Source organism: Oncorhynchus nerka, linkage group LG1 (genome assembly GCF_034236695.1).
Source record: "Oncorhynchus nerka isolate Pitt River linkage group LG1, Oner_Uvic_2.0, whole genome shotgun sequence".
NCBI lineage: Eukaryota > Metazoa > Chordata > Actinopteri > Salmoniformes > Salmonidae > Oncorhynchus > Oncorhynchus nerka.
This window is the reverse complement of record NC_088396.1, coordinates 50,390,557-50,402,219: the sequence shown is the minus strand read 5'-3', so window position 1 is coordinate 50,402,219 and position 11,663 is coordinate 50,390,557. Positions and strand designations below refer to the sequence as shown.

At 51.8% G+C, this 11,663-nt stretch overlaps 1 protein-coding gene across 1 annotated transcript; it reads left to right on the top strand.

Moving 5' to 3' along the window:
• Positions 1 to 434: 434 nt before the first annotated feature.
• On the top strand, positions 435 to 9,009 carry LOC135571464 (putative uncharacterized protein ENSP00000383309). The gene is made up of 3 exons (XM_065017872.1): positions 435 to 508; positions 3,365 to 3,576; positions 7,655 to 9,009. The coding sequence occupies exons 1-3, from the start codon at positions 435 to 437 to the stop codon at positions 9,007 to 9,009; spliced, it is 1,641 nt and encodes a 546-aa protein (XP_064873944.1).
• Positions 9,010 to 11,663: the final 2,654 nt, after the last annotated feature.

Sequence of the window (11,663 nt, the reverse complement as noted above, 5' to 3'; positions counted from 1 at the left end):
TTTTACTAACACCAACGCAACACAGGGTGCTCACAAAAGTAATGTTCCCAAACACAGGGGAAAAAGTACAATGGAAAAAAATCACGACTAAGCACGTACCTCTTACAACAGAGCCGAAGGTTTACAATGAAATAATCCCGCACAACAACCAGGCGGGCCGGCTGTCTAATAAAGACAAACTAATTAAACATGAACAGGTGCTACCACTAAACATACACGGAGGGGGAGGAAAAACAATCAGTGGCAGCTAATAGGCCGGTGATGACGACCGCCGAGCGCCACCCGCCCGGGAAGGGGAAACACCCTCGGTCGGACTCGTGACAGTACCCCCCCTCTGACGCGCGGCTCCCGCAGCGCGCCGACACCGGCCTCGAGGTCGCCCCGGAGGACGAGGCGCAGGGCGATCCGGATGGAGGCGATGGAAATCCCTCAACATGGATGGGTCCAAGATGTCCCTCACCGGTACCCAGCACCTCTCCTCCGGACCATACCCCTCCCAGTCCACGAGGTACTGCAGGCCCCTCACCCGGCGTCTTGAGTCCAGAATGGCCCGGATCGTGTACGCCGGGGTCCCCTCGATGTCCAGAGGGGGGGGAGGGACCTCCGGTACCTCACTGTCCTGCAGGGGACCAGCTACCACCGGCCTGAGGAGAGACACATGAAACGAGGGGTTAATACGATAATAGGAAGGGAGTTGTAATCGATAACACACCTCGTTTATTCTCCTCAGGACTTTAAAGGGCCCTACACACTGCGGACCCAGCTTCCGGCAGGGCAAGCGGAGAGGTAGGTTTCGGGTCGAGAGCCAGACCCTGTCCCCGGTACAAACACGGGGCCTCACTGCAGTGGCGGTCAGCACTCCTCTTCTGCCGTCCACTCGCTTGTCGTAGAGATTCCTGGACGGCCCTCCAGGTCTCCTTGGAGCGCTGTACCCATTCCTCCACCGCAGGAGCCTCGGTCTGGCTCGGATGCCATGGTGCCAGGACCGGCTGGTACCCCAACACACACTGAAAAGGGGACACGTTAGTAGAGGAGTGGCGTAGTGAGTTCTGAGCCATTTCAGCCCAAGGAATGTATCGTGCCCACTCCCTGGCCGATCCTGGCAATACGACCGCAGAAACCTACCCACCTCCTGGTTCATTCTCTCCACCTGCCCATTACTCTCGGGGTGATAACCGGAGGTCAGGCTGACAGAGACCCCCAAGCGTTCCATGAACGCTCTCCATACCCGAGACGTGAATTGGGGGCCCCGATCAGAAACGATGTCCTCCGGCACCCCGTAGTGCCGAAAGACATGGGTAAATAATGCCTCCGCAGTCTGCAGGGCTGTAGGGATACCGGGCAACGGGAGGAGACGGCAGGACTTAGAAAACCGATCCACAATCACTAGAACCGCGGTGTTCCCCTGAGACAGCGGGAGATCGATCAGGAAATCTATGGACAGATGTGACCATGGCCGCTGTGGAACGGGGAGGGGTTGTAGCTTCCCTCTAGGAAGGTGCCTAGGAGCCTTACTCTGAGCGCACACTGAGCAAGAGGAGACATAACCCTTAACGTCCTTAACCAACGTAGGCCACCAATACCTCCCCTGAAGGCTCCCCACTGTCCTCGTCACCCCAGGGTGACCCGAGGAGGGTAGGACGTGAGCCCACCGAATCAGTTTGTCCCGAACACCAAGCGGCACGTACCTTCGCCCCGCTGGACACTGAGGAGGCGCGGGTTCAGCCCGTAACGCCCGCTCGATGTCCGAGTCCACCTCCCATACCACTGGGGCTACCAGCTTTGAGGCGGGAAGGATGGGAGTAGGTTCGGTGGACCCATCCTCGGTGTCATAAAGGCGGGACAGTGCGTCAGCCTTCACGTTCTGGGAGCCCGGTCTATAAGACAAAGTAAACCGGAACCGGGTGAAGAATATGGCCCACCTTGCCTGACGTGGGTTAAGTCTCCTAGCTGCCCGAATATACTCCAGATTCTGGTGGTCGGTCCAGATGAGAAAAGGGTGCTTAGCCCCCTCAAGCCAGTGTCTCCACACCTTCAGAGCTCTAACCACCGCTAGCAACTCCCGGTCCCCCACATCATAGTTACGCTCCGCTGGGCTGAGCTTCCTTAAGAAGAAAGCGCAGGGGCGGAGTTTTGGTGGCGTACCCGAGCGCTGTGATAGCACGGCACCCACCCCAGCCTCGGACGCGTCCACCTCCACTATGAATGCTAGAGAGGGGTCCGGATGCGCCAACACGGGCGCATCAGTGAACAGCGCCTTCAACTTGTTGAATGCTCTGTCCGCCTCTGCTGACCACTGCAACCGCACCGGGCCCCCCTTCAGCAGTGAGGTAATGGGAGCCGCTATCTGGCCAAAACCCCGGATAAACCTCCGGTAGTAGTTGGCAAGACACATGCGCGGTGTGAGTGGCCGAGTAGATCAGAATGTCATCGATATAAACAACCACTCCCTGCCCGCACAGGTCCCTGAGAATCTCGTCTACAAAGGATTGGAAAACGGCTGGAGCATTCTTTAACCCATACGGCATGACGAGGTACTCATAGTGGCCGGATGTAGTACTAAATGCGGTTTTCCACTCGTCTCCCTTCCGAATACGCACCAGACTATACGCGCTCCAGAGATCCAGTTTTGTGAAGAACTGCGCTCCGTGGAACGATTCCACCGCCGTAGCGATGAGAGGTAGAGGGTAACTATACCCCACTGTGATGGCGTTTAGACCTCTATAATCGATACACGGACGCAAACCTCCCTCCTTTTTCCTCACAAAAAAGAAACTCGAGGAGACGGGTGAAATGGAGGGCCGAATGTACCCCTGTCCCAGCGATTCCGTGACATATGTCTCCATTGCCAACGTTTCCTCCTGGGACAACGGGTACACGTGACTCTTGGGAAGCGCAGCGTCCACCTGGAGATCTATCGTACAATCCCTTCCCGGTCGATAAGGTGGTAATTTAGTCGCTTTCACTTTACTGAAAGCGATTGCCAAATCGGCATACTCGGGGGGAATGCACACCGTGGAACCCTGGTCTGGACTCTCCACCGACGTGGCACCGATGGAAACTCCCAAACACCTTCCAGAACACTCCTCTGACCACCCCTGGAGAACCCCCTGTCTCCACAAAATTTTAGGATTGTGCCGGGCCAGCCAGGAGTCCCCAGTACCACTGGAAACGCAGGCGAATCAATAATAAAAAAACTGATACGCTCCCTATGATTCCCCTGCGTCACCATGTCCAGTGGGACCGTGGTCTCCCGACCATCCCTGACCCTAATGGCCGGCTATCTAGGGAGTGCACGGGGAAAGGAGAATCTATCGGCACCAGCGGAACCCCTAACTTAAGGGCGAGTCCGCGATCCATAAAGTTCCCAGCTGCGCCTGAATCGACTAGCGCCCTATGCTGGGAAGAGGGAAAAAAGTGAAGGAAAGAGATTAAGACAAACATATGGCCAACAAGGGGTTCTGGGTGAGTTTGATGCTGAATCACCTGGGGTGACCGAGAAGCGTTCCGCCTGCCATCTCTACTCCCAGACGGACCCCCCCAGCACCGATCAGACGTGTGCCCTCTCCGACCACAGTTGGTGCAGGGAAGGCCACCTCCTCCGGTACCCTTCGGCGTAGCCCCTCCCAACTCCATGGGAATGGGAGCGGAGGGGCTGGGTGGTGGAACGCACAGAACCCTCTCTGAACGCCCGCGGGCAGCCAGCAGATTATCCAGTCGAATGGACATGTCGATCAGCTGATCCAGTGACAGAGTGGTGTCCCGACACGCTAACTCCCGGCGGACGTCCTCTCGGAGACTACACCTGTAGTGGTCCATAAGGGCCCTGTCGTTCCACCCAGATCCGGCTGCCAAGGTCCGGAACTCCAGCGCGTAATCCTGGGCGCTCCTCTTCTCCTGCCTGAGATGAAATAGTGGTTCTCCCACCGCTCGGCCGTCTAGAGGGTGATCAAACACGGCACGGAAGAGGCAGGAAAACTCTGTGTAGTGCTCCCGCGCTGAGTCTGGGCCATTCCAGACTGCGTTCGCCCACTCCAGAGCACGACCCGTGAGGCAGGAGATGAGGACACTCACCCTCTCTGCTCCTGAGGGAGTGGGTCTGATGGTGGCCAGGTATAGCTCCAGCTGAAGCAGAAACCCCTGGCAACCCGCCGCCGCTCCTTCATAAGCCCTCGGTAGCGTCAGATGGAGGGTGCTGGAGTCGGGAGATGGGGAGTCCGGAACCGTGGGTGCCGAAGGTGGAGAGAGGAGACCACTCCTCTCCCATCTGTCCATTCTCTCCATCACTTGATCCATCGCGGATCCGATCCGATGGAGGACGGTGGTGTGGTGGAGAACCCGTTCCTCCATCGATGGGAGAGGATTGGCTGCTGCTCCTGCTGACTCCATAAATCAGTGGTGCGGGATTCTGTAATGCTCCGGGTGTCGTGGGTGTGGAGTCAAATGCAGGAGACAGAGTTCAATGCTGTGCGTCTTTTACTAACACCAACTCAACACAGGGTGCTCACAAAAGTAATGTTCCCAAACACAGGGGAAAAAGTACAATGGAAAAAATCACGACTAAGCACGTACCTCTTACAACAGAGCCGAAGGTTTACAATGAAATAATCCCGCACAACAACCAGGCGGGCCGGCTGTCTAATAAAGACAAACTAATTAAACATGAACAGGTGCTACCACTAAACATACACGGAGGGGGAGGAAAAACAATCAGTGGCAGCTAATAGGCCGGTGATGACGACCGCCGAGCGCCACCCGCCCGGGAAGGGGAAACACCCTCGGTCGGACTCGTGACACTGGGGAACGTAACACTGGCAGTACGATAGATGAATCTTGGTTTGCCTGATACCAGGAGAACACTACCTGCCCCAATGCATAGTGCTAACTGTAAAGTTTGGTGGAGGAGGAATAAGTGTCTGGGGCTGTTTTTCATGGTTCAAGCTAGGCCCCTTAGTTCCAGTGAAGGGAAATCTTAACTCTACAGCATACAATGACATTCTAGACGATTCTATGCTTCCAACTTTGTGGCAAAAGTTGGGGGAAGGTCCTTTCCTGTTTCAGCATGACAATGCCCCAGTGCACAAAGCGAGGTCCATACAGAAATGGTTTGTCTAGATCGGTGTGGTAGAACTTGACTGGCCTACACAGAGCCCTGACCTCAACTCCATCGAAAACCTTTGGGATGAAATGGAACGCCGACTGCGAGCCAGGCCTAATCGCCCAACATCAGTACCCAACCTCACTAATGCTCTTGTGGCTGAATGGAAGCAAGTCCTCGCAGCAATGTTCCAACATCTAGTGGAAATCCTTCCCAGAAGAGTGGAGGCTGTTATAGCAGCAATGTTCCAACATCTAATGGAAAGCCTTCCCATAAGAGTGGAAGCTATTATAGCAGCAATGTTCCAACATCTAGTGGAAAGCCTTCCCAGAAGAGTGGAGGCTGTTATAGCAGCAATGTTCTAACATCTAGTGGAAACACTTCCCAGAAGAGTGGAGGCTGTTATAGCAGCAATGTTCCAACATCTAGTGGAAACCCTTCCCAGAAGAGTGGAGGCTGTTATAGCAGCAATGTTCCAACATCTAGTGGAAACCCTTCCCAGAAGAGTGGAGGCTGTTATAGCAGCAATGTTCCAACATCTAGTGGAAAGCCTTCCCAGAAGAGTGGAGGCTGTTATAGCAGCAATGTTCCATCATCTAGTGGAAAGCCTTCCCAGAAGAGTGGAGGCTGTTATAGCAGCAATGTTCCAACATCTAGTGGAAAGCCTTCCCAGAAGAGTGGAGGCTGTTATAGCAGCAATGTTCCAACATCTAGTGGAAACCCTTCCCAGAAGAGTGGAGGCTGTTATAGCAGCAATGTCCCAACATCTAGTGGAAACCCTTCCCAGAAGAGTGGAGGCTGTTATAGCAGCAATGTCCCAACATCTAGTGGAAAGCCTTCCCAGAAGAGTGGAAGCTATTATAGCAGCATTGTTCCAACATCTAGTGGAAAGCCTTCCCAGAAGAGTGGCTGTTATAGCAGCAATGTTCCAACATCTAGTGGAAATACTTCCCAGAAGAGTGGAGGCTGTTATAGCAGCAATGTTCCAACATCTAGTGGAAATACTTCCCAGAAGAGTGGAGGCTGTTTTAGCAGCAATGTTCCAACATCTAGTGGAAACCCTTCCCAGAAGAGTGGAGGCTGTTATAGCAGCAATGTTCCAACATCTAGTGGAAACCCTTCCCAGAAGAGTGGAGGCTGTTATAGCAGCAATGTTCCAACATCTAGTGGAAAGCCTTCCCAGAAGAGTGGAGGCTGTTATAGCAGCAATGTTCCATCATCTAGTGGAAATACTTCCCAGAAGAGTGGAGGCTGTTATAGCAGCAATGTTCCAACATCTAGTGGAAACCCTTCCCAGAAGAGTGGAGGCTGTTATAGCAGCAATGTTCCATCATCTAGTGGAAAGCCTTCCCAGAAGAGTGGAGGCTGTTATAGCAGCAATGTTCCAACATCTAGTGGAAACCCTTCCCAGAAGAGTGGAGGCTGTTATAGCAGCAATGTTCCAACATCTAGTGGAAAGCCTTCCCAGAAGAGTGGAGGCTGTTATAGCAGCAATGTTCCATCATCTAGTGGAAATACTTCCCAGAAGAGTGGAGGCTGTTATAGCAGCAATGTTCCATCATCTAGTGGAAAGCCTTCCCAGAAGAGTGGAGGCTGTTATAGCAGCAATGTTCCAACATCTAGTGGAAAGCCTTCCCAGAAGAGTGGAGGCTGTTTTAGCAGCAATATTCCAACATCTAGTGGAAAGCCTTCCCAGGAGGCTGTTATAGCAGCAAAGGGGGGACCAACTCCATATTAATGTCCATGATTTTGGAATGAGATGTTTGATGAGCACGTGTCCACATACTTTTGGTCATGTAGTGTAGTTATAGATTGGCTAAGGTTAGAGTTATATATTGTCTATGGCTATAGTTACTGATTGGCTATGGTTATAGTTATAGAATGTCTATGGTTATAGTTACTGATTGGCTATGGTTACAAATTGGCTATGGTTTTAGTTATATAATATATATGGTTATAGTTATAGAATGTCTATGGTTACAGTTACTGATTGGCTATGGTTACAGATTGGCTATGGTTATAGTTATAGAATATCTATGGTTATAGTTATAGAATGTCTATGGTTATAGTTACTGATTGGCTATGGTTTTAGTTACTGATTGGCTATGGTTTTAGTTACTGATTGGCTATGGTTATATTTACTGATTGGCTATGGTTATAGTTATAGATTGGCTATGGTTATAGTTACTGATTGGCTATGGTTACTGATTGGCTATGGTTATAGTTACAGATTGTCTATAGTTACAGATTGTCTATAGTTACAGATTGGCTATGGTTATAGTTATAGAATATCTATGGTTATAGTTATAGAATATCTATGGTTATAGTTATAGAATATATATGGTTATAGTTATAGAATATATATGGTTATAGTTATAGAATATATATGGTTATAGTTATAGAATATCTATGGTTATAGTTATAGAATATCTATGGTTATAGTTACAGATTGTCTGTAGTTACAGATTGGCAATGGTTATAGTTATAGAATGTCTATGGTTATGGTTATAGATTGTCTATGGTTTGTATGTATGCTACTTATGTGCACATGATCAGTGTTATATAGCCAATCGCACAGTAAACTGGAGGCTCCAGCTAGCCTCCAACAGAGAGCCTCCAACAGAGAGCCTCCAGCAGAGAGCCTCCAACAGAGAGCCTCCAGCAGAGAGCCTCCAACAGAGAGCCTCCAGCAGAGAGCCTCCAACAGAGAGCCTCCAGCAGAGAGCCTCCAACAGAGAGCCTCCAACAGAGAGCCTCCAACAGAGAGCCTCCAGCAGAGAGCCTCCAGCAGAGAGCCTCCAACAGAGAGCCTCCAGCAGAGAGCCTCCAACAGAGAGCCTCCAACAGAGAGCCTCCAGCAGAGAGCCTCCAGCAGAGAGCCTCCAGCAGAGAGCCTCCAACAGAGAGCCTCCAGCAGAGAGCCTCCAACAAAGAGCCTCCAACAGAGAGCCTCCAACAGAGAGCCTCCAGCAGAGAGCCTCCAGCAGAGAGCCTCCAGCAGAGAGCCTCCAACAGAGAGCCTCCAACAGAGAGCCTCCAGCAGAGAGCCTCCAACAGAGAGCCTCCAACAGAGAGCCTCCAGCAGAGAGCCTCCAACAGAGAGCCTCCAGCAGAGAGCCTCCAACAGAGAGCCTCCAGCAGAGAGCCTCCAGCAGAGAGCCTCCAGCAGAGAGCCCCCAACAGAGAGCCTCCGGCAGAGAGCCTCCAACAGAGAGCCTCCAGCAGAGAGCCTCCAGCAGAGAGCCTCCAACAGAGAGCCTCCGGCAGAGAGCCTCCAACAGAGAGCCTCCAGGAGAGAGCCTCCAGCAGAGAGCCCCCAACAGAGAGCCTCCAGGAGAGAGCCTGCAGCAGAGAGCCTCCGGCAGAGAGCCTCCAACAGAGAGCCTCCAGCAGAGAGCCTCCAGCAGAGAGCCTCCAGCAGAGAGCCTCCAACAGAGAGCCTCCGGCAGAGAGCCTCCAACAGAGAGCCTCCAGGAGAGAGCCTCCAGCAGAGAGTCCCCAACAGAGAGCCTCCAGGAGAGAGCCTCCAGCAGAGAGCCTCTAACAGAGAGCCTCCAGCAGAGAGCCTCCAGCAGAGAGCCTCTAACAGAGAGCCTCCAGCAGAGAGCCTCCAACAGAGAGCCTCCAGGAGAGAGCCTCTAACAGAGAGCCTCCAGCAGAGAGCCTCCAGCAGAGAGCCTCTAACAGAGAGCCTCCAGCAGAGAGCCTCCAACAGAGAGCCTCCAGCAGAGAGCCTCCAGCAGAGAGCCTCCAACAGAGAGCCTCCAGGAGAGAGCCTCCAACAGAGAGCCTCCAGGAGAGAGCCTCCAGGAGAGAGCCTCCAACAGAGAGCCTCCGGCAGAGAGCCTCCAGCGTTCAGTACCCTGGAGAGAGACTACTGTGAATGTAGTGAAGGAGAGAAACAGAAATAGAAAGGTTAACATCAGAGAATCTCATCCGGATCCATGAACGTAGAGAGAATCTCATCCGGATCCATGAACGTAGAGAGAATCTCATCCGGATCCATGAACGTAGAGAGAATCTCATCCGGATCCATGAACGTAGAGAGAATCTCATCCGGATCCATGAACGTAGAGAGAATCTCATCCCGATCCATGAACGTAGAGAGAATCTCATCCGGATCCATGAACGTAGAGAGAATCTCATCCGGATCCATGAACGTAGAGAGAATCTCATCCGGATCCATGAACGTAGAGAGTTGGAACAACTTTTTAAAATGTTTTATTATTTACAGCTGCAATGGGTTACTTCTTCTTCGACGACCGGACCAATATTCACTGACAAAGATGAGTCTGTATACATGCTGACTAATGCTACTATGTACTGTTTACAATATGTCACACAATGATTATGTTGTCCAGCCTTCTTGCCCCATGAATTGTACTTTATGCAAAATAAAAAGATGTCTAGAAAGACGGAAAGAAAGACAGACAGAGTACATTTAGGGTCTTTCAGATCCAGGATGAGGGGCTCCTCTGTCCGTCTGTTTAGTAAGAGGGGTACAGATGCAGGTGGGTTCTGTTTCCCATGTTGCATTGCAGGTGTCCGGGTTGTTGTTCAGTGTCACCATGGTGATGGTCTCACAGCTGTGTGTTTGTTTTGTGTGTGTGTGTGTGTGTGTGTGTGTGTGTGTGTGTGTGTGTGTGTGTGTGTGTGTGTGTGTGTGTGTGTGTGTGTGTGTGTGTGTGTGGGGAGAACACACACCCTCAGTGTGCCCAAATGTAAAGGCTTAAAGACATTCTCACACACCGACAAAAGAAGACACAAACACAGACAATCAGACAGAAACTAACATAGAAACACTGTCACACTTTGCCATTCACCTCCCCCATGCCCACACAGACACCCACACATACAGACAGTTACTGTCTCTCTCTCTCTCAGACAGACAGACAGCATCTCACTCGGTGCTCTGCCTTATGACGGAGGACACTCTCTCTTTCACTCTTTTTTTTTCTTTCCGGTCTCTCCTGCTGCTCCAACGGCTGTGTCTCCTCTGTGTCTCCTCTATATCCCCACTGTGTCTCCTCTGTGTCTCCTCTATATCCCCACTGTGTCTCCTCTGTGTCTCCTCTATATCTGTGTCTCCTCTGTGTCTCCTCTATATCCCCACTGTGTCTCCTCTGTGTCTCCTCTATATCCCCACTGTGTCTTCTCTGTGTCTCCTCTGTGTCTCCTCTATATCCCCACTGTGTCCCCACTGTGTCTCCTCTATATCCCCACTGTGTCTCCTCTGTGTCTCCTCTATATCCCCACTGTGTCTCCTCTGTGTCTCCTCTATATCCCCACTGTGTCTCCTCTGTGTCTCCTCTGTATCCCCACTGTGTCTCCTCTGTGTCTCCTCTATATCCCCACTGTGTCTTCTCTATATCCCCACTGTGTCTTCTCTGTGTCTCCTCTGTGTCTCCACTATATCCCCTCTGTGTCTCCTCTATATCCCCATTGTGTCTCCTCTATATCCCCACTGTGTCCCCACTGTGTCTCCTCTATATCCCCACTGTGTCTCCTCTGTGTCTCCTCTATATCCCCTCTGTGTCTCCTCTATATCCCCACTGTGTCTCCTCTGTGTCTCCTCTATATCCCCACTGTGTCTCCTCTGTGTCTCCTCTATATCCCCACTGTGTCTCCTCTGTGTCTCCTCTATATCCCCACTGTGTCTTCTCTGTGTCTCCTCTGTGTCTCCTCTATATCCCCACTGTGTCCCCACTGTGTCTCCTCTATATCCCCACTGTGTCTCCTCTGTGTCTCCTCTATATCCCCACTGTGTCTCCTCTGTGTCTCCTCTATATCCCCACTGTGTCTCCTCTGTGTCTCCTCTATATCCCCACTGTGTCTCCTCTGTGTCTCCTCTATATCCGCACTGTGTCTTCTCTGTGTCTCCTCTGTGTCTCCTCTATATCCCCACTGTGTCCCCACTGTGTCTCCTCTATATCCCCACTGTGTCTCCTCTGTGTCTCCTCTATATCCCCACTGTGTCTCCTCTGTGTCTCCTCTATATCCCCACTGTGTCTCCTCTGTGTCTCCTCTGTGTGTCCTCTGTGTGTCCTCTGTGTCTCCAATGTGTCTCCTCTGTGTCTCCTCTGTGTCTCCAATGTGTCTCCTCTGTGTCTCCTCTGTGTCTCCTCTATATCCCCACTGTGTCTCCTCTGTGTCTCTCTCCTCTATATCCCCACTGTGTCTCCTCTGTGTCTCCTCTGTGTCTCCTCTATATCCCCACTGTGTCTAAACTGTGTCTCCTCTGTGTCTCCACTATGTCCCCACTGTGTCTCCTCTGTGTCTCCACTGTGTCTCCACTATGTCCCCACTGTGTCTCCACTATGTCCCCACTGTGTCTCATCTGTATCTCCACTGTGTCTCCACTATGTCCCCACTGTGTCCCCACTGTGTCTCCTCTGTGTCCCCACTGTGTCTCCTCTGTGTCTCCTCTGTGTCTCCACTATGTCCCCACTATGTCCCCACTGTGTCTCCTCTATGTCTCCTCTGTGTCTCCACTGTGTCTCCACTGTGTGTCCTCTATGTCTCCACTGTGTCTCCTCTATGTCTCTGTGTCTCCTCTGTGTCTCTA